At 34.7% G+C, this 23,168-nt stretch overlaps 1 protein-coding gene across 1 annotated transcript; it reads right to left on the bottom strand.

Annotated features, from left to right (window-relative positions):
• Nucleotides 1-317: 317 nt before the first annotated feature.
• Nucleotides 318-18,352, bottom strand: LOC132192740 (arrestin domain-containing protein 2-like). The gene is made up of 9 exons (XM_059612836.1): nt 18,253-18,352; nt 16,518-16,648; nt 9,487-9,609; nt 8,937-9,067; nt 7,638-7,733; nt 7,076-7,255; nt 6,156-6,353; nt 4,567-4,681; nt 318-3,074 (listed from the first exon to the last, which is right to left on the bottom strand). Exons 2-9 carry the CDS (start codon nt 16,627-16,629, stop codon nt 2,839-2,841), a joined length of 1,191 nt encoding a protein of 396 aa, XP_059468819.1. The 5' UTR covers nt 16,630-16,648; nt 18,253-18,352; the 3' UTR covers nt 318-2,838.
• Between the last annotated feature and the right edge of the window lie 4,816 nt (nt 18,353-23,168).

Below are 23,168 nucleotides of genomic sequence, written 5' to 3'. Positions count from 1 at the left end.
TTAAAACCTCAAGAGAATTGTCAAATTAAAAGTCTTGAGAAATATTAAGTTGATTTTTAGTCAAATTTTGGGGTTTGACAACCAATTAAGATTGACTCTAATTCATTATATGCTTTTGGCATGAAAATTTGCAGCTTTGATTAGATTTTCTAATTCTCAATCACAAGTTAAGTCAATTTCGTATTTTATCAAACTCGTGAACAAAAATCACTACTTCAGAGGCCCTTTTAGAAACTTAATTCCCAAAAAGTATTTATAAATAAATAATAAAGGTTTTCAGAGACATAAGAATAATATACAAATTCCAATTTCCAGGTTTTATTGCGTATATCAATTTCCATTGACCGTTTTGTTTTTCTGGCGCTTTGTGATTTTGATTCAGGCTTTTTAAAATTATTTTAGTTGATTTGTTTAATTTATCCTGTTTTTCCTTTAGGTCCAGTTTTATTTAAGATCCAGAAAATCGTCAGCCACGTTTAAAGAGCAAAATTTATGATGTAGGGTGGTTATTTATAGTTAATTGTTACAAGTAGAAAACGGTTTGTTACATCAAAAATTAAAAGCCTTACACTTTTTTAATAAAATTTTCACCGCCTTACAATTATTAACTCTAACACATCCGAAATAGGATAAATTCTATTTTTCTTACTTAATTAATATCATAATTATATTTTCTCTGCGTTACAAATTCTTTGTTCCTCTTCGCAAAACGAGTATTAACGCTATGTAGGTAATTATAATTATGTTTTAAATTTAACATTCTTATACACTGATTGAACAATAATGTAACAAATTTAAGTGCTTGTAACGTTTTTGGCACCTGTTTATATATAGTTTTTTGCAATTGTAGCAGCACAACTTTTTTTTATAATCTCATCATTTTTTTTGTAATGATGCATATTTGTGGTGTTGAAATTTGGCTTTTCCTCTTAGCAATTACATACTTTTGTTCACGGGCCTCGCCTTCTAATTGACTGATGCGTTCACGAGGCGAGTTTGAATTCAATGAATTTGAATTTTGCATAAATCACTGTGAGCTTCCTCATTGGAAAATTGGGGACTTTTTTATTCGTGTATTAATATGTCTTTGAGCGATTGCTAATCTCTACTAAAAGCCGTGGTTTGAGCTTGCTTTTTAAAGTTTTTTATGTTGCAAATGCGCGCCTATATAAAAATCAAACTCGCTTGATCGTTGTCCAGGTCGTCGAGGTCCTTTTGTTATTCATAATTTTGGAAATTTGGCTTTTTTAACGGACGTACTAAGATTTCTCAACACTCGAATTTCTTAAATGGTAAAGTTTGATAAAACAATTAAAATTTTTGAAAGGTGTGAGGCAGAAGAAAATTAATAATTAAAAATTATCATTTTTTTTATTTGTTTGAAAAAGTTTTTTGAAATTAAACCGTCAAAGATTTTGCAAATCACATTTCCTTTTAAAAGTAGTGAAAAAGTTTTCCAATCTTAATCCCTAACTCGCAACTCCGGAGATACTCCCATCACCCCCACGATATACAACTCCACTTTTTCCTTATTGGAAATCTTATATAGGTTTTCAAGGCTTATGGGTATAGACAGATTGGATGGGATCCAGGAAAAAACTTGGTAATAATATTTTTTCCCTCAAATTCTGTCAATCCATTGTTAACAATAACAAAAGAGAAATCTGAGGAGCGCCTTAAGGCTTCAATTGAATCAACTATTGGATGTCTCAGTCACTAACTTTGAAAACAAGAATCTGATTTTGAGCGGAAAGGTATTAAGATTTTCAAAAATTCTCTCTTTAAATTTTAACAAGATTTTATTCTGATTGAAATTGTTTTAATCCTTCTCTGTGCTCTCTCCTATTAAAATTGCAAATTTCTTTCAATTTTCCATAATTTTGTATTGGTTTATTCATTGAATTAACCTCACGGCTGGCCATAGTTATGAAGATTTTAAATTATAAGATGCATGTTTGCTCAGGGAACACAGCATAATTGTCACTGTTGTCCCTTTCCAAACAAATCTGTTTTCACTTTAAAAGTTATATTATTTGTCAGCTGTCAACTATTTCTGAAGTAAAATAATCTGCAAATTTCTCAACTTCTATCTATTTTCTAAATAAAAACTTCAAGCCATTCATATCTCAAATGTGGTCAGACTGGTGGAAAAAGTCTTTATGAGCCTCACTTCAAAATTCATTCTGACAAAACGGATTTTCTTGCGATTTGTTTCATTTTCAATGAAAATAACTAAATGTATTCAGCATGATTTCCAAGAAAAAATTTAAACCCAAAACTTTAATTTTTACTGCTGCTTCAGCACAATTTTAGTTAGAAACAAAACTTTAATAAAATTGCATAAAATTATATTCTATTTTCAACTAAATGTTCTTTGCCCCCTTTGAAAATTACTATGACCAAAATTAAAAAAAATTAAATGGCCATAATTTTATTTAATTTATAAAGAATTTGCCAAAATTTAATCCTTTCAAATTAAATTTTATACTTCTTACATTTTTTTTTTAAATCAACAGTTTTGAGCCAATAAAGACCTTTTTCACCAGTCCACGTTAAAAACTATCAGATGAGTAGAGAAAAATTCAGCCAAATTCAAACACCAAATAATGAGAGCGGTGTTTAAAACAGTACAATCTGTACAACACTTTACAATGAAGAAGAAGCTCTGCATGTAAATTCCTATTTGGGAAAGAGTTCCAGCAGCACCAACGCGGCCGAGTAATCCACACCGAAAGACATAGAGAACCTCCCTCTCGTCTCTCAACTTAATTAACAAAATCAACGAACTCATCCGCGCGTCGTTTGCTCTGCAAAGAGCGCGGCACACTTCTCGGTGTCCTACAACGAGTTCGTGCTGGCCGAGGTTTGCGGCGCCGCCGCGCTGCTGGAGGGTAAGGCATTTGAGCTGAGTTGGGCCTGCAGTTTCGACGGCACCGCCGGCCGGTCGATGCACACGTACACAGGCCGGTACAGCACCACCGTCTCGCGGCCGTCGTGGTCGCCGTCGTACACCTCGCCAAGCAGGAACTCGGGCCCCGTGTACAGTCCGCCCTCCACGTGGTCGCACGAGTGCTCTGCCAATCACAATCAAAAGGGCAAAAAATGAGCTCAGAAATTATCAAAACGATTCCTTACAATGAAATAGTTATTTGAAAAAAGTCCAAAATTTGATTATGCATTTCATTATTTTGCTAAAGTGTACAGATTAAATTGATGACCTTTGTGAATTTTTTTTTATTTATTCTCAGATTTAGAAAGAAATGAAAATAAGGAAATTAAGTTAAAAATAAATACTGAGTCAGGGAGAAAACTTATTTAAAAATCAGAAAATTTTAAATAAATAATATACAAAATAACTAAAATGGCTGTTTTAGCTTATGGAAATTCATATCAGTTGTTTCACTGCTCGAGTATAAACTTATAACAATTGTTTTATAAATTATGCAACTTGTATGAAGGAAATATGACGTATTACTGACTTCTTCTCAGTGGAACTCATGAATTTTGCAAGTATCTATGATCTTATTGAATAGCTATACAATTTATATGAATTTAGAAAACATCAGTTTTTTTTTCAAATAATTGAATAAAACATCAAAATTATTTTCTAATCTGAGTTGCAAAATAAAATTCAAGATGAATAAAAGTTAAAAAAAAAAAAACATAATAAAAAAAATTAAATAAATGTCTTAAGAAATGTAAAACATAAATTTTATAGAAAAATAAAATATAATGTATTATATTACATGTACTTATTTAACTTAAAATCAACATAGTTCATTTTTTCTATAGATAGTAAATGCAAAACGACCAAAAAATGTTTGAAATTGAATCAAAATAAAACAAAATGGATCCTCAAAAATGTTAAATACCTTAATGAGAAAATTCATAGAAATAAACTCCTTACAATTAGTTACAATTGTCTTTTAAATTATTAGAAAGAATAAATCATAAAGAAAGGAAAGAAAGCAATGAAAAAACGATTAGAAAGTTCCATTAATATAAAACAATTCAATTTTTATGCTGTATACATTCAACGAAATTAAAATTTTGATGTTCAAATATTGTTGGAATTTAATTTCTCAAAATTGATAAATAATCGATAGCTGTGTTACCAGTTTCCGTTAAAACATCATTGTCGTTAGGGCAATGCATTGAGAATTAAAAAAATAATTTTAATTTATTTTCGAGAAATTAGAAAAATCAAGTTTAAATTAAACCCGCCAAATAAAAGACGCACCTTTCCATTTTCTTTTCTCATTACGCCAAAAAAAGAACTTCTGTGTTCACCAAGAACTGACGGTCGCCCTTCCCTCCCACTCGCTTTGCTTGCTTGAAATGATGGCCTTGTTAAAATGTCATTCTAGCCGCGTGGAAAAAAGATATCTCATTACAAGCGAGATGAAATGCAAATCGATTTTCCCTTTTTACATTTCGCGCGCGCGAGAAGGCGGCAGAATTTCCTTCTTTCATACCAAGACGCGTCGACGCATTTGCATAATTTCCAAGCGGTCCAAAGATGAATGTCGGAGGGAAAGAGAAAGGAGAGCGAGAGAGATTTATTACCATATTTAACCGAGGGCTGGTTTGCACTGTTTGGTATTCTGAAGGGCACCGTTGCGATCGTCAGCGGGAAATGCATCTGCAAATCGTCACCACTCTTTTCAAACTCGAGGTTCACCTAGAAATAGATTTTAAGAACATGATTTATTTGTAGATTTAAAAAAATTGTCGCTTTTAATGATTATTTTTAATATTGTCTTTGTTATTAAAATTATTGTTATGCAGAGAAATTAAAAAGTTTATTATAAAATTAAATTAATTAAAATATAAAATCGTTTTTAAAAATTTTGTCTGATTCAAAACACCTAAGATAAAAATGGATTTTTTTACTGTGTTCTTTTTGCACAACCGGCAATTAATATGATAAGCGATATGCTGCAAGTATATTTTACCGCCGAACAAAATATTTCTAAATTCGCCCTCACAAAAATTAGAGCAAATTTTGACGTTGCTCAAATAGCAATCAAGTAATGTTTCACGTATATTGTCGTGATGCGCGATTGTTGTTCGGGCTGTCACTGTTTATAAGGCGATTTTTTGAGCACATTGTTACGCGGCCACTGGTACGCCCAGAGGGTATAGGCTCGGACGGTAGGGCTCGGGGCGCAGTTAAATCTAATCCTGCGAGCCCGACCAAGTAGAGTTCGAAACCTGACTGGGCCGGTGATTTTCAAAACTTTTTGTAGATCAAATTACATTCAAAATCACGTTTACTCAATAAAAAAACTTGTATATTGCATAGAAAAAAAATTTTCAAAAATTAAAATAAAATTCCGCAAGTGTTTTAGGACTCGATCTTCAAGGACTCGCTATTTTTTTTATTTATATTTTATTGTTGTTTTTAAAAGCTTTTCGTAGGTCAAATTACATTCAGAATCACGTTTACTGAATAAAAAACTTGTATATTGCATAAAAAAAAATGAAATTTAAAATTTATTAATATTGCGGCATTTGCTCCTCGGCAACATGAAACACGGCCCCGTCGCCTTAGCACGTATGCAAATCCGTTTGAACTTGCGGTGGTCTAATAAAAATCCAAAAATTATTTTATCAAAAACTTCTTTTAATGGGTTTTCATAGGTTTTGCTGCGTAATTTCATAAAAATCATATAGGAATATTAATTTTGACAAGAAGTTATATTTGGTGTTGTTATTATATCATCTTTATTTTTGATTTTTTTGTTGTTTTTTTAATTAAAATGCAACTTCAAATTTGGAACCCAGAAAAGAAAACTTCCCTCAAATATTCTATTTCAGAATTATTTCTTTTGAACTTTGAAATTGATCTTGGTTATAAAATTCTCGGTAAAATTTCGTGTATAATTAACAAAATTTATGTGTCGAATCAAATATATAAAATGACCAGTATTGTTAAATTATCATAAGTAGCAACAAAAAGTTGTTCCGTGAAATAAATTTAAATTTGAATTTTTAAAATGACTCTCTTCTCTGTTAATAAAGGAATGAATTTCCGCCACTTTTGGCCAGCAATAATTTTTGCTCGTTTTCAAGTGACAAGATCGATTGGGCAGCTCTTCTTCATTTGTCTGTTCCGCCGAAGAGCTGTGCAAATACCAATATAGGCACCCCACCTTGAGGACGTAGTAAAGCTGGAGGAGACGGCAGACGCCGACCATCGACGGCGGCATCGTCGGCACCACCAGACTCTGCGCCGAGTCCCACTTGGCGTGTGTGCCGGGCTTAACCGGCTCGCCGCGGTACTCGAGCACAGGATGCTGCACCTCGCGAGTCACCCCCAGCACCCCTCTGTCAATGAAGTACTCCACGTACTGAAACACAAAGGATTCATTGTCTCAATCGGATCGAATTTCTTCAATCAATGAGATGGAAATTCTTCTCTTCCTTATCCTTGCAAGAATTCGAAATTAAAGTTTTGGTGACTTTTTTAATGTTTGCAGATTTAAAGTTTGGCTTTTTACTTGATGAGTTTTATCAGAAGATAAAAATTAGCATAACAACTTTTGAACTAATCGGACAATTTTAAATGTTTCAGCCCCATTGGCTTTTCAGGAATTTCCAGAATTTCCTATCTTTTCTTTGTTTACTTTCAATACTTTCTCAAACTCTGCAAAAAGAATATTAAATTAGGTAATTTTCATTTAATCTTACTAATTTTAAATTCAGAACAATATTTGAATAAGAGTTAATTTTTTTTTTTTTTTTTTTTAAATTAATTACTTTTTTAGATCTTAAAAAAAAATACTCATTAAAAAGGGGAGAGGAGATAAAATTGCTGTTATTTTACTTTTAATTAAAGAAGTTCTGGGATTTTCTGTAAATTTAGGCTCAAGTGTTTGTTACAAAACTCATTTTGCAAAAAGGGCAATTTGCTCCACGTTGCAGCGGCTTTTCATGCAAAGCAGTCGCGCCGCTGAACAAATTGAATAAAATTGCCCTCCAGCCTCACTCTTCTTTTTTTCTTTCTTTCCCCTTTTTATTTCGAGAAGGAAAAAAGCAAACGATTCCCTTGGGCGCCATCGGAAACACTCACCTGCAGCAATTTGACTTTCAAACGAACTTCCTCCTCGCCCTGGTTGTCCACGTCTGCTCGCAGCTTGATGCTTTCGCCGCACACGTAGGCCGACCGCTCGAGCTGCGCCCTCAGGGACACGGGGCCTCGTTCGCAGCAGAAGCAGCAAGTCGTCTTTTTGTCCTGCCCGATCATTGGTTTCTGAAATAAAAATGAGGAGATATCGGCATTGAATAAAATTGTCATGCAATTAAAGAAATTCCAAATTTTTGCCCTAATTTTAGCTTTTTTTATTTAAATTGGAGTGGGTGAGAACAAAATTTTTAATTTAATGTTTAAAAAAGATCCTAATTCTCAAATGAAAATTTCAACAAATGCTTGTTGTAAAATTCTTTTTAATTCGTTCATCAGCGAATTTTAATTGATAAATGAAAGAAATGTACAGTGAAAAAAATTGATAAAAAATGTATCAATTAATACTCAAAATATTTAATCATTCAGCGAGTAAAATTAATGAAAATCCATGTTTCTTTGAACTTTGATCAGAGCAAATTGCTCGTGTGGAAATGATGTTGACACTCACCAAATACTGATCATCCATGCAGTCAATGTGTGGTCCAATGATGGTGAAGTACTTCATACCCTGCGGCGGCGAGGCGTACGGAACGTCGATCGTCACCTGGATGAGCAATCGTACACATGTGATTTGATTAACCTCCTCTGAGTGAGTTGCAAAGAAAGGATTCGGCGACGCGTGCGAGTTTCGTGAATCGAATTCCTTGCGAGTGCGATCAAGCGAATTTGCGCATTTCCCCGACGCACAAAGCAACGCTCGATTCCGATTATCAATTAATAATTTTCAGATGGAAAGACGAAGCTGAACAAGGAATTCGCAATTTCCCATGATGGAATCTGTGGTGAGCAATGCAATCTCAAAATTAATTTCCTCTGCTGATGGTTTATTTCTGTTATATAGCCTTGAGAATATTTGTGCCAAATAATTATTTAAAAAAGTTCCTAAAGCAAAATTTTTGTAATTTTTATTTTCTATTTTTTTTTTTATTCCGTCAATTCATGACGAAAATTGTGATGGCAAAAAAGTTCTGTATTTTGCTGTAAATTACATTATGAAAAATGATTCATGCAAAGTTTTTCGATTAAAAATAATTATAAAAAATGATCAAAAGTTATAAACTATTTCAATTAAAATTGAAAATCGCTCTTTTAGTTTCTGAAGAAATTCCAAAATTTTTAAATAATATTTTTTCGATCAAATTATTTATAAAACACTTTATTATATGGTTCAATATTAAATTTTTGAAAAAAAAATTTCTTCTGTTTTCGTTGAAAAGGTTCTTAATTATCCCTAGTGGAAACGGATTGTTAACGCTCTTGCGAAAGGCACTGGAAATTTTAGTTTATCCTCTACAAAGCACCACAGGCAAAGAGCGGCCATTGTCTTTCACCAGCTTATTACCACCATTATCATTATTCTCGTTAATCTGGCTGTCTCTCTTTCTACGTCCCCCTCCATCTCTCCAGTCCGTTTAGACACTAAAGAAAGATAACAATTGAACAAGAGAGAGAAAGGCAGGCGGTGGCAAATGCTGAGCAATTTCCTTTGTTCTAGCGCTGACATGGCCATTTCAGTTTATTTCTTTTTTCACCCAGTCAGCGCTGCTTCGTCGCGGAACGAAGAAACCCGCCCACCGACCCTGAATAATTAACCCTCGTCTCTCCTTTTCCCTTTTTTCATTCACGAATTTTTTATACTGTCCCGCTCGGCAGACGTGCGCGACAGTTTGCATAACTCGCGCTCGCCGGCACCTGCGGGCGCTTGGCCGGCCAAGTGTGCACACGCGTGTCACGCTCGGCTGCTCACCTTGATGTAGTAGCGGATGAAGCCGGGCTTGCTCTCGAAAGAACATGGTAGGGAACTCTCAGGCAGTTGGAAGCGGAACGGAAACTGGTGCAGGCCCCGAGGCAAAATTGGAACGTTGCCCTCAGGTTTGTCTGGAAAGATTTCATTGAAAAAAATTAATCAAAATTGAAAATTCGAACATCAAATTAATTTTTTCTGACTGTCATTACTTGAATTTTCAAAAAATAAATTCGGATAGATGATGACAGGATTTTATTCAATATTTAAAACAATTTCTGCGCTGTTAAAATGTATGGATTTTAAATACTAACTTTACAATTCATATACGAATTATTATGTGCTAAATGATTTTATTTCTAATAAATTGTAAACAATGTGGGAATGTTGTAAAATAATATATTGCATAGTTTTAAATGAGAAAAATAAATCTAGCGTTTATTGGTATTGCAAAATTAAAAAAAAATTGACAATTTTATGTGAATTTTCGTTACTGATTTTCCTCCCTTACCATTATCATTTCTATTTTCCCAACAAGCCAATTTGCACTCACCCTTGCCCCAAATGATGGCCCTGTCGTCGACGAAGTACTGGTCGTCCTTTACGGTCCTCCTGTCGCCGCTGACCACGACCTTCCACTCAGCGTGCGCCTTTCCCCTGAGCACCACTCGAACGGCTGCAACAAAACAAAATTGAATTAACTTTCCTCTCTTCTCTCTTTCTGTCTCTTGCTAAAAGCGACGAAGACTACGTGTAGCACTCGCTGTAATTAATTTTTAATTCTCAAGAAAGGAATCCCGTCGGCGGCGTCTTTTTGCGCCACTTGAGCACACAAGGCGCTCCCTGCAACTTGCTTGTTCTCTCGAGCCGACACTCGAGGTTTGCGGAATTCCTGCTCGAGAGTTGCCGGCAAAATTCGCCTGCCTGACTGAACTCGGGGCAAACTGTTTGGCTTGGGAAATTTGGGGGATATAATTTGTGATTAAAGAGGATGGCCCAGAGCGAGCTTCCAAACTTTCTATTGAGATATTAGAAGCGCGCTTTATTGAAAAGCTATTTAATGAAATTTACTTTTGTGTTAATTGAGTTTGTTTATTAAAGAAATTAAATATTTATAATTTTCCAAATTTATCATTTTTAAACTACGAGGAACAGCCCGACTTCTTCATTTCCTTGATCATCTCCTCAAGTGTCAACTTCTTCAATAAAAAAAACTTTTTTTCTAATAAAACAATGAGCTAAATTTTTTAACTAATTGTTTTATGAAAAAAAATTAATTTATCCAGATCTAAACAGGGATTTTGAAGAAAACTTACTATAATCTTCTAAAATAGCTTTAATAGATATTTTTCAATATTTGTAATTGATTGAAAAAACTCAATTTTGATAATAGCTTTGAAGTCATTTGGTGATATTTGGGTGGTTCATTCCAAATTTGTTTGAGGAGAGTAAATCACCAAAACTTTGGCTAAAATTAAATAAGCCCTCTGCCATGTCACACACAACAGAGAATTTCCCACACCGTCTTAGAGCAGTGAAGCCCTTTCTCTGATGGTGAATCGATCGATTTCTGAAGAAATTGAGATTTAACGCACGTACAGCCCGCATTTGAAGCAAAAATAGGTCCATCCGCAGCTTCCACTTTAATCAGTTTTGGATTAAAAGTCAGATCAGCAATGCCGATGCTGTTAAGAAGGTTCAGGAATTTGCACGAACCTAATTTTTGCTCCAATTATTTTTCAAGCAAATATAGTTCTAAAGATATTAGGGCTGATGTTTAAATTTAAACTTGCTCTTAAAATTTTAATAAAAAAAGATATTTTAAAAATGAAATCCACTGGAATTGTTGTAAAACTAGAATCTCAGCTGTGTATTTTCTGCCCTCTAAATGATTTCAATGGATTCCAAAATACATTAATTTGCATAAACAATGAGTTAGAACAAGAGATGTACGTGTATATTTAGAAAAATGTTGTATTTTCTGCAGCCATAAATGGCATCTTGAGCAAGACCTGCCGTTGGGAATTCTGAAAACAACCCTGCCGACAAACTAGTCTAAATTTAGAGCTGAAACGTTTTCTCCTTTGACCCAATAATAGCCATATTGTTTCTTCGCCAGCGTATCAAATGATATTGGGAGAGAAAAGAATGAGGCCAATGGAAAGCGTATCTTTTTCCATCACTTTTCACCTCTCCATAGCCAGATCGTTCAAGACAGTTCGCAGCAGTTTGAAGAGCGAAATTGGGCGCCGAGCTAATGGAGCGATTAAGCAAATTGAGCCAAATACGCATGAAGCGCCATGATAACGCGGCGAATGCGCTTAAACAAACATTTGCCCGGCGGCTGCGAAGCAAATAACTAGAGAGACTGGAAGCAGTCGTAAAGCGGAACGTGCGCGCAATAATTTGCGCCGCCATCGACGGCAACAACAGCAATAATAACGGCAATCCGGCTGCAGACGCCGTCGTTTCCCTCAAATCCAGTTGTCTTCAAACCACTTTCGTAATTTTCCCTAAATCCAGAAAAAATATACAACATCTAAAATGCTTGCCCAAAAATTTTTGCATTGGAGCCAAAATTTATCCAAGAATTTATTTTGCACAAAATAGTTATTATTAAGCTCATAAAAAATCCAAAATACTTCCAATGCTGAAATTTTTGTTAAGTATTACAACTCTTTTTTTTTACAAGAAACAAAATTAGTTTTTTTTTTTTCGCAAACCAAGCATATTTTTAATTTCCTTTCAAATTCATCACAGAGGTTCTCCAACTTCCTCTTGGATTGTTTAAATATTTTATAATTTGCTGAACTGTATAATTTTTAATAGCTCTTGAATAAAATAGTAAAGAATTTTCACTGTTTACGATTAGCTGCTAATAACTTTATTATGTTCAGGTCCTATATTTAAAATTTTTACACAGATTGAATCCTTTCTAGATGAAATAAAATTTAAGGAATTGAAAAATAGGTAATTTTTTAACTCTTATAGGGATTTTGAAATTAGGGGAAATAAGGGGTCTCCCTCCGGCTGCCGATGGACTCTCCGTTCAATCAGTCCGGCAGCTTTCGGTCTGGCGCGGCCCGACCGATAAAAATCAATAAGCAGGGCCAATATGGTAAACGCTTAGCGCGTCGCCGTGCACGGCCAGATAAATATTCAAAGCAAGGTATCTGTGCGTGCGTACGTTCGCTTTTTATCGGCCCCCGCGGGTGTGCTTGTAGTACAAACTGCGGTGGAACGACCTACATCATTAGCACCCATCCTTACCCCGACGGCACGATTTTTTGCACGTGTTTGCTGCAAACTTAATTTGCTTTGCGTAATTTGCATATTGATCTCTATTTACCCAGAATGTTAATTAGAAATACACATTTGCATCCAGTCGGGAATAAAGGATTGCGGTTTGATTAATAAACAGAACGGGAGATTATTGTAATGATTGTTGTGTGACAAAAAAATATATATTGGATTAAAGTATTGAAAGATTAAGAGGATTATTAATGGAAATTTATGGACCAAAATACTTTCACCCTATATGACACCGATTACAAAATCATTTATTTATTTGTTCAATGAAACTTTTCTCTTTGGATTTCATTAGTGCATGCTTAATATGAAAATAATTGAAGGTCTAAAAATTAAGAGACATTTCAAACGAATTCAATAGAAAAATAATAAGTTATAGGCGAACTCTTTATAAACTTATGAAAGTAAAAAAAAATAAAGACAAAGGACTTCATTTAGAAACAGTATGAAACTATTGAATGGGGTAAAATTTTAAATCATTAGAACAAAATGTGGAGTAAATAGTCTCAAAATTTACCACAAATTAAAGGAACTCGAAATAATAATAATAAAAAAAAATTATATTGCTGAAATAATCCAATATGCCGTTTTTAAAATCATATTTAAAATTAGATTTACCAAACTCGCAGAAAGACCTAGTATGGGGTTTTGAAAAATTATAAATACACTTTTTTACTTGATCGATTTATATTAAGTGCGATGACTTTATACTCAATTGCTTTCTCAAACTTCTGGAAAAGTTGGACGGCCTACACAGTCTACCACTTACCCCTAATTTGACAACAAGAGAAATTAGACAGTGAGTAATTAAACGTTTTTAACACGAATTTGCTTTTAAGTCTCACCAGTGGCACTTAATAAATTCCAAAAATAATGCAATTATTAAAAGTAAAATGAAACAAAAAATAATAATTGGCGTCTCCCAAGGGCAACGCATTGATTGATTTCGTTACGTCAAAACCACTTGCGGCCCTAAGTTGGTAAATCTCCTCCTCCCCAACAAGAGATTGATTAACCAACGTCAAGTTGGTGGCCAAAGATTTGGCTTACTTAATTACACGCTGTGTCCAAACACTATAGCTTTAGAAGCCCAACAAGCGGTCTCTAGCATCTCAAATCCTGCTCCGAACATCAAGCCGATGGATCATTAAGACTCTGTGGCTCCTTCCCTTTCTCATTAAAGGGGGTGGGGGGGGGGTCGTCGCCCGCACCAACAAAAAGAGCGAATTTCTGAGAGCAATTATTGTCGTCCTCGCGGCAAAACCGGCGAGATTGCGAGAGCACGAGGCGCTCTCTCGCTTCTTCTCCCTGCTCACATCCTCGCGCGATCGAGAGGGTCGTATGTCTGTGTATATGTGGTGTGCGTCTTGCTTGGTTTCGGGACGCGCTGCGTTTTTATTGATCCGCCTAAATATCTCGCGCGCGCGAGAGAGCGAGCCAGAGCAGCCCGATGTATCATTTAACCCCTCCGATTCAATGAAAACACGCCGCTCCTGCTGCTCCGCCTTACTCACAGATTCGACCCCAACTTGGCCAAGCCTTTGGAATTGAGGTGTAACTTTCAACCACTTTTAGCCTGGAGGTGTTTTGGGCTTTTCAGATATAGTCTGAAAAGTTTTTATATATTCAGAAAGAGCCTCACGCAAATGAGAAAAACTTGGCGCTTTCCTTATTTTAGCGAATAACTTTTTGAAATATGGATTTTTTTATTTTGCAGTGAAATTGAGGCGTCTGTTTCTGGGAATTTATTTATGTTTATTTGTAGAAACCAATCATAAAATACCCCCTCGAAAAAATAAGAAATTTATAATAATTGAGCACACTTATTTTTAATTAAATGATATGACGTACCTCAAATTAAATTCAAATCAAAAGTTATTAATTTGTTAAAATTTACTGAAAACTGGAGAAGGATTTTGGCAAAATTAATTCATTTTCAATTTCTTGTTCTCGTATAATAATATTTTTCAGATATATAGAAAAAACTACAAAATACAATTTAAAATGTGAGCCGGTTGTCGTTTTTGCCTCTTAAGTTTTTTTTAAGCTCATTGTAATACAAATTTCGTTATTGTTTTTTAAACAATTTCAGCATTAAAATTTTGCTGCTTGCGATAATTTTCTAGTTTTTACAGACGTGACTCACATGAGCTATATTAAAACAGAACAGATTATTAAGAAAATCAAATTGTTTACTTCTGCAATAAGGAGCGTTGTCTGATGTAAAACGTAGCAATATTCCGATATTAGAAAATTTGTTTTATTGTTTTTGTCGTTTTTCTAACAATAAGAGCTGTTTTAGTGCTGCCCAAATCTTTCACAGGAGAGAGGATAAAGCAAACAACCTTATTCATATTCACAGCTTTGAATTATAGCCATTTTACTGCTGTTCTCAAAACGGATGTAGCAACCCATCATTAAATTCTTAAAATGCGAACTTCTCAGATATCGCACGCAAGTGTTACAACGAAAAAGTTTCGACAACGAAGGCCATACGGATGGTTTTATAGACCCACTCGGCTGAAAACTCTATTCCTGGCAGGTACGTATAGGAGGTAAAAAGTGGGAAAGTGGGCTGTTTATATACGTGCACGCCACTCGCTTCAAATCGACCCTACTGTAATATTAAAACGCTGTCCTGTTGCTAGACACGGCGATTAATAATTCAGCCCGCGTAAAACGACGCACACAGAGCATTGTTTCGCGAGGGGTAATGTTGGGGTGGCCGCGCGCGAATTTGAATGCAACCCTCACCCACACACCTGCCTGCACAGATAAGTCACGTACACCGACGTTTACTGACACTCACCCGAGATTATTGTTGCGAAAGCGACGCCTCGGCACGCAGATCCACTCTCATTAATTCTGTCAACGCGCCAGAAAAAAAATCGCCGCTCGGCCTGATTGATTGCAATTTGATACCAGTCATCGCGATCCGTGCTTGTAAAAGCGTTAAAAGTTTGCTGATGCGCGAAATTGACTTATCCCACATTTATATAACTTTTCGGTCGCTGGACTTTGCCGCTGGTCAGGGATCTACAATTTGTTGGTCTGGGAAAAAATATCAATACGCATCATGGCGTAATACACAACAAAGAAAATTGAATTTTTTGATCATAAATTTTTGTGGTCGTACAAATCTCTCATTTCTGCAAGGTTTGTGTTTAGCTGAAATTAAAATTCCATTTTGTGTTTTGCGAAATAAGAATCAGCTCAAAATTTTCTGGTGACGTGAGCGCCTGACAAGTTTATTACAAAACCTGACACAAACCAAAATTTAAAAAGCCGCCCACCGGTTGATACTGAACCAATTTATTATATTTTCATTATTTTTATGAAAGTGGCACTGAAGCAACTATGTGCAAAATGAAATTTTTGGAATGAAAATGGAGACAAAAAATGATGTCAAACTTGAATTTTGCATGTTGCGTGAGTTGCTTATTGCGCCATGGAAAATGAGTCAACAAGTTAATAAACCTCCTGATAAGCAGTTGTTGGAATGTAATTACAAAGTTTCCTTAAAGCACACGCTTGATTTTCAAGGCGCTTATTTGATAAAATAATCTATTTTAAGTTCTGTACCCTCAACAATATTTTGCTGAATCCACACTTTCAGTTTAAAAAAAACCCTTTTAAAACAAAAAATGCGTGCTGTCAATGAGTAAATTTCGTGATATAGTTTAATTTTTAGAGGGGCTTCTGATAAAGTCAAATCACTTATCTGGCTTTTCTTTGATTGTTTTACTCTGGATGCAAAACATATTTCGTTTTTTTAATAAAAAAAAGCCAATCAACCCTTTTTCTATTTTTCCTTTGCCATAAATTAAAGTTTAATTCTTTATGCACTAATGATTTCATAAAAAAATTATGAAAAAAAAAATGCATCTGTTTCGCTCTGACTTTTAAATTCACCCCTATCAATATCTCATTAATTAGAATAAATTATGTTATTTTCTGTATATAAATTCAATAAAAGTGTTTTGCGGAATTGATTTTTTCATCTTTGCCACTCTGGCCCCCACATCATTGTTACGGATTCAATGGGTGGAAATCGCGAGCTTATTCACCCTCGATTTGGCAGGCAATCAATTGATCATTATATGCGAACCAAATCCTTTGAACCAGCAGTAGTGGGCCCACCTACTTCGCCAAAACCTGCAAACACTATTTCTATAAAATCTTTTGCCAATTTCCGCACACCGGCCCGTCAAATTACATATCGATCAATCGGCCATTGTGTTCGCAGAGAGGAAGTGTCCATATTACGATACTCACCCCTGAGCTTGAAGTTCTCAACGGTGTCCAGAATCACATTTCCGCAGACGGTCTCTCCAGCGTAGTACATCTCGCGCTCGAGGCGAATGTCGAATTCGCGGATGTAGTCCATGGCATGGCAAGGTGCGGGTCTGCAACGAGAGCAGAGGCTTTTTAAATTAGGCCCGGCAAATTGAATTTCCTGCTCTGTCAATCGATTTATGATTCGACGACGGAGCACGGAGGAGACGGCAGAATTCGTTTCCTCGTGCAAGTACAGGTCTCACAAGGGAAATCTGCTAATTGGAAATTGCTCGTGCCTCTCGGCACTGCACCCCTTTTTCCTGCTGCTGTGTTTTGACGATCGGTTTGGCCAGGCCAGAGCCAATTTGATGCAGAAAACCACCACCGGCCTTTGAATATTCATTGAGATTTATTGAGTTTGATGCTGTTGAACAATTATTTACAAGTGGAATTTGATCAGTGTTGATACACAGCTTGTTTACATTGCGAGAGTGGTTTTTTTGAATGCTAAATGAGAAATAATTTGCTTGGGAAAAAAATTTATATTGATATACTTGGAATTTTCCGCACTGATTATTAAAAAAAAAAATTTATTTTTCGCTATAAAAGGCAAGTTTTATTTTTATTTTATTTTTTAATTTGTTTGAATTTTTAAATGTACAAGCTGCCTTTTTACACTCATGTACTTAGGTTGATCTTGGAAGTTTTAGCAGATTTCTTGCTAATATCGTTGTCGTTTTTTTCCAAAAGTTTTCTACTTCCATACAAATTTATTTTTCAACAATTGAATTTTGAAAAAAAAAAAATGGCCAGATGATTGTAATAATCTGGACGACTAAACAACAAAGATTTTTTATTTTTGATAATTTCACCATGGATTAAAGACTCTCAATCTTGAAATTCTTCTACTGTATAAATGTTCTTGAAAAAAACCTGAATGTAAAAGAATACAGAAAAGGTGATTTCAATTTTTTTTTTTAAATTTATTGGGAGAAAAGTATATATATTATAAAAAAAATATATATACATAATGTTGGGCATGACATAATTTATTGCAAGAAAATGAATACTTTGAAATATTTCCATAAAAAATAAAAATAAAAATTTTAAACAATCTGCTATTAAAACGAAGTTGTTATTAGTAAAAAGAAGTTCATTCAGTTTTTCCTCGTATATTCTCTGTTTAACCTCATATTTGCTATTATTTATCTTCAAAGAAATTAAATTAAACTTGTTTTGAAACTGAATATTTAGTTTTATGATGATTTATTATAAGAATATTATTTTTATTAAGCTCCTTGTACTGAATTGAATAAAAAAAATTAATTTATTTATTTTCAGTTTAAAAAAAAACACAAATTTTGCGACTATGTTTACTTTTTTGGCTTACGGAAAAATAAAATATTAAGTTTCAACAGACACGGTGTTGAAGCGATTGGTTTATTATCAATTAATAGTGAGTGCTGACAAGCCGTGATTAAAGTTGCAAAATTTGATCGCATTCATCGCTCCACTCGCAGCAGGTTCAATCGCCCTAACGAACCGAATCAAAGCCCGCTTCCATCTCCTTTGATCACAGCACAGAGAGGAGCACGCAGCCTCCGCGCTGATAAAATCGGGGTCAATCGGCGTCTCCCCCGGGCGTCCCGCGAGCCCCAGCGCCCCCGCGTTGGCTCCAAAAACCCTTTACAAAAATCCGGGTTCGTTTTGGGGACGAACAGGCCCCGCTTACCCGCGACTTCTGTCAGAAATGCGCCGCAATTTCCACCTCCGCTGTCGAGCCGCTGTTGATTTCCCAGGCACTGAGGACGTTAGACAACCCGCAACACGCAGTATCCTTGCAAAAACATCCCCTTTAGTCTGTGCGGCCCTCTCTCAAGTAGTTCGCCGCGCCGGTGAGTGGAGCAGCACAGTGCTGGACCGTTTTTGCGGGGGTGGAAAACCACGCGTTCCCTGCAGGCCTCGTTGCCGAGCTCACCCCATCCCCAAATGTACAAACCAAATTTATTTATTTTTCGATAATGTAGAAATCTCCATAAAAAAAATAATAATCTTTTTTTTTTAAGATGAAAAATAAAATCAGAATGGTAATTAAAATACTTAGTCAGGAATTTATCCTTTTTTTTATATTTTAAGCTCAAATGTTTGAAAAAATTTGTTGCTCAAAAATATTTTTCGGACGTAAACAAATTTAAGATAATTTTAGTGATAGTATAAACTATACTTAAATCTCATTCTACTTCTATGAAATTTTATAAAAAAAATACCTAACAACTAAACAAATTTTTGCCTTTTCACCTAAAATTTTAGCTTAATAAGTTGACCTTTTCCGGAAAAAGACACTTTTTTAACAAGTCTTTAGTTCTTTATGTTATTTAAAAAACAATTTTGCTACAGCATCATTTTACAACAAGCCTATTAAGTTATTGAGAAAAAAGAAAAACCAAAGGCAAAAAAGGAATAGATTTCATGAATTATTTTAACTCTACGTTTCCTGTTAGTTACAGAGATTATTTGCTTATTTCCTTAGGCATTTAATTGCATTATCCGCAAATAATTAGTAGCTCTGCAAGCAGTCAAACAATGGGCTCGTAATTCAACAATGTTTTGCGGTGCACTTCACATACATCAACGTTTATAAATGTTGTGGCCAGCTTAATTACGATACAGACACATACGTGAAATTTATTACCTATTTCCAGCGTTCAACCACAAAACTTTGTTAGTTCTCCTGCAAATGAACTCAGTCAGCTTTGTGTTTGTTGATTGAATTCAAAATCTGCGCTACGAGTTTATTGAATCAAAACGAACCGTTTTGTTGTGATGTAGCTGTGCAGAGCGCACGTGGGGATTGCGTCTCCATAATGCCTAATGTGGAAGATTTTAGGATAGACTATATTAAAATCTTATACATACAGTTATAGAAAATATGAAAATGGATTTGACTCTTATTTTTTTTTTTTTACTTTTCGCATGCCATAGTCACAGACAAATTAAAATTGATAAAAAAAATTGATTTAAAAAAAATCTCCAATGACTTTCCATGAACTTACTCTGAAGGGCTAACTTTCCTTAAAATAGAACAAAATCAATAAATTGATGAAATTTTCAAAAGCTGCACATTATAGACAATGCATGGTACGCAAAGAACGAGAAAAACTTGAACCTTGAACACTAAAAGACAAAAAAATTAAGAATTATTTAAGTATTTTTTTAACATTTTAATGAATATCATTTGGAAAGTAAAATGTAATCTGGTTGTTATATCAAATTAATTTTGCTCAAATTTGCTTCAAAATATGTGTATTTATTTTTTCAAACTTTCAATTGATTTTAATTTTCAAATAATTTAGCCGGATCAAACAGAATTTTAGAGCATGTTTCCTCCTCCGTGGCAAGCAATTTTGTCACAGTGAAATCCTTTTTTACTGCTCCCATGCAAATTTCTCCCTGTCTCCCTTTGTCGCACGTCGACTTGCTTTTTGCACGCATCATCGCACACAAGGCCGAGTGTGTGTTGGCGAGGGGTCTGCGTATAAGACGAAGATTACATACACTCTCGCATTTTAACATTTGTTAGAGGAGAGAACAACCAGTGCTTGTGCTGCGGCTCCTTTTTTATTGGATTTCTGCCTCTTCACTCTGACAATCCGTATTTGCATATGCGACAAAACAAAATTCCCGCATCATCAAGCGTGGAGACGCAACAAAAATATACATTCGTTTTATTTGACCGAGTGAGCGGGGACATCAAAAATTTGTTTCTTAAATAAAACTTGGATGGCAGGATATTAATTGTAAAATAATCTTTTATTGGCACAGATTATGTTCTAGGAAAAGAAAGTTACTTTAAAAAAATAAATAAATATTTCACATATATATTTTTTATTCAGCTATAATAAATTCATGTAAATTTGACATTCAGATTATTCTTTATTTTACACTATTTAATTTAATTATTCTTGATATAATTAATATAATAATTTAATTTCGAAGTTATTGTCGTACTTTATTTTAGTTTTAATTAAAATTAAGATAATAAATTGTGTTATATTTTTCTATGTATCAAAATTAAAAAATTTGCTAAATATTACAAATAATTGTAACCAAAATCATTTGAAATGGTACAATAGTTTAACAATCCTTGACCCTTTTCTCCCTCTATTGGTTTGATATTTTCATTATAGGAATTTTTCTAATTAATGCAAGAAATATATAATATATATGAAACAAGAGATCGAGTTATCAAGTATCACATTTATTTTTTCACATGAAAGTGCATTAAAATTGAATATACAGTTGTAAGTCCCCTCTCCATCATCGTTTTTGTTCAAAATTCATGAAAGAAAATCAAGGGTGGCGTTGTCTCAACACGGTGTAAATCCCTGCTCTCTCTGATCCAATGTTTCACGGTTGATCGGTTTTAAAAGTAATTCGCGCGTTATATCACAGAGACAGATTTGCGCCTGTTATTTGCAGAAGAAAGGCGAGCGGCTTTGTTCGCGCAAACCCTCCACTTTTCCGCGGGGATTATGCTCATTTTTATTTAATTTTTATACACTCGCTCTCGTCAAGAGGGTGGATTATTTCAGATTTGAAAGCGAAGGAAAAAACGGCAAGTGTTCCGCATTTTACATAATTTTAATTGTTCCGATGCGGAAAAGTGTCACTGCGAGGCGAGGGATTTTCGTCAATTTAATCTGCGGTTGCTGCTTTTTGAATCAGAAAATAATATATAAAATAATGAAAAACTGCAACAATATAAAAGAGATGACAAAAAATTTAGGTAAATTGAAATATTTCATGCATTCAAGGTTGCAAACATGGAGCTTAAATTTTATTTTTGTTTAATTGTTGAGAAATTGCATAAAAAACATACAAAATTGTTTATTTTTGCATATTAATAATAAAATAATAGAGCAGTATTTACTTTACAATACTAAAATGTGCAAAAATGCAAGATCAAACAATCATCCTTGCATGCTAAATTTAGATTTAAATTGCAGCAAAGTTGGAGATTGCAAGTTTTAGGGAAAAAAGGTGAAAATAAAAAAGAAAGCACAAAATGTTTTATAGCTTTAGAGTTTTTCTTCAGCCATTGGCTATCCTCAGCTATCCTATGCAACAATGCCTCAAAAATAAATTCATACATATATTCATTTATTTCAAATTTCCATTGTCATCATAATTTTTTTCTTATATTGAAACTGCACAATAAATCTAGTTTTTTTTTACTATTTTTAGCAAATCTTTTCTATATCGTATCTCTTGCATTATAAATTTTCATTGTTAGAAGTTTCTACTACCGATCAATAAAATTATGAAAAATGAAATTATTTTTTCAATTGAACACCCTCCACACTTCAACTTGCAATTGACATCTCGCAGACGAAAATTGAAATAATAATGCAAAATCAATCAAAGCGCTTTTGAATTAGAGCCGTGCGACGAGTGCCGATCATTATTTAAACACTCCCCCGGGGCTTTGCGTTGAAAATAAAAACGAGCGAAATCACACCGCAGAGCATCATCGCTTCTCACTTTTCATCCGCTTTAATCCGATCGCGTCAGAAAAAAGAGAGCGAGAGACACACATAAATTGGATCCGCGCCACTTGTGTGTGAAATTATATATCGGAGGGGGTGTCCTAAGGGTGGGTGGGTGGGTGTTTGACAGGACGCGCGTCGGGGGATGATTGACACGGCACTCGCCCGTCATCAATTCCGAGACGGACCTTGTCCACAACGGTGGGCGCGTGTCGCACAATAAGAAGGGGGTGTAGCGTGACAGTTGTGTTGATGCGGTCGCGACCAAAATAATACGATTCGAGAGAGAGAGAGTCAAACACGAGAGTGACCCCTCGAAAAGAGAGAAATTTCCAGTCATTAGCAGAGGCGCTTGCGGTTAGTATGCAAATTTTACGGTCCGTCGCATTTGAATAAATTTTCCATTTTTCAGGGCTTGTTATATTAAATTCGGAGACTCGCGGTCATCGCATGTGTGGTCGTTGCTTTTGATGTCCTTTTGAGACGCGAAATTAAAGTGGCACTGACTCACAAAATGACGGGTTGTTATTTGCATATCAAATGAAAGTGAGAGTCAAACTTCAAAAACACGCATGCAAGTTAAAAATGATTAGAGGTTGAAAATTTAAAGATTTGACTAATTTCATTTCTTTTTATGAATCATTTATTCTGTTAAAAAATTAAACTAGTTAATAAATACATTCAAAATTAGAAATTTCAATAAGCGGTATTTACAGAAGAGAAAAGTCAAACAATAGAAGGTTGGTATGTACTGCATTAAATTTAAATCTACTCTACAAACTATTGGTAAAGTTGAGTTTTCAATAAAATAACGAATATAAATAAGTATTTAAATGCTGTCCTCTCTGGTTAAAATACAACATGATAACCTAGTTTCATGATGTCTCTAAAAATCATTACAAACAAACGCATAGGCTATAATGGGCTAAAATTGAAAAACAAAAAACAATTCATTCAAACTCATCACGCACAAAATGCACAAAATCTGGGCAAACAGTGGCTTTTGCCTTTCAATCTCTGCAAAACACTTTATTGCCAATTTTTAGTGTCTCATTAAAAGGCACGGCCTGTATTTGAATGTCGTCCGAGTCATTTTGCACCG

Source organism: Neocloeon triangulifer, unplaced genomic scaffold (genome assembly GCF_031216515.1).
Source record: "Neocloeon triangulifer isolate White Clay Creek 2 clone unplaced genomic scaffold, ASM3121651v1 ptg000003l, whole genome shotgun sequence".
Classification (NCBI taxonomy): Eukaryota; Metazoa; Arthropoda; class Insecta; order Ephemeroptera; family Baetidae; genus Neocloeon; species Neocloeon triangulifer.
Note: the sequence above shows the minus strand (reverse complement) of the source record. Positions and strands in the feature narration are given on the sequence as shown.

Bases quoted from the DNA above. Each gene is read 5' to 3' on its own strand.
- LOC132192740 (XM_059612836.1), bottom strand. From the start codon at position 16,629: ATGGACTACATCCGCGAATTCGACATTCGCCTCGAGCGCGAGATGTAC. The intron at 7,734-8,936 runs GTGAGCAGCCGA...TTGCTCATCCAG, and splicing joins TCATCCGCTACTACATCAAG to GTGACGATCGACGTTCCGTA. The intron at 3,075-4,566 runs GTAATAAATCTC...TGTGATTGGCAG, and splicing joins CCAGCCCTCGGTTAAATATG to AGCACTCGTGCGACCACGTG.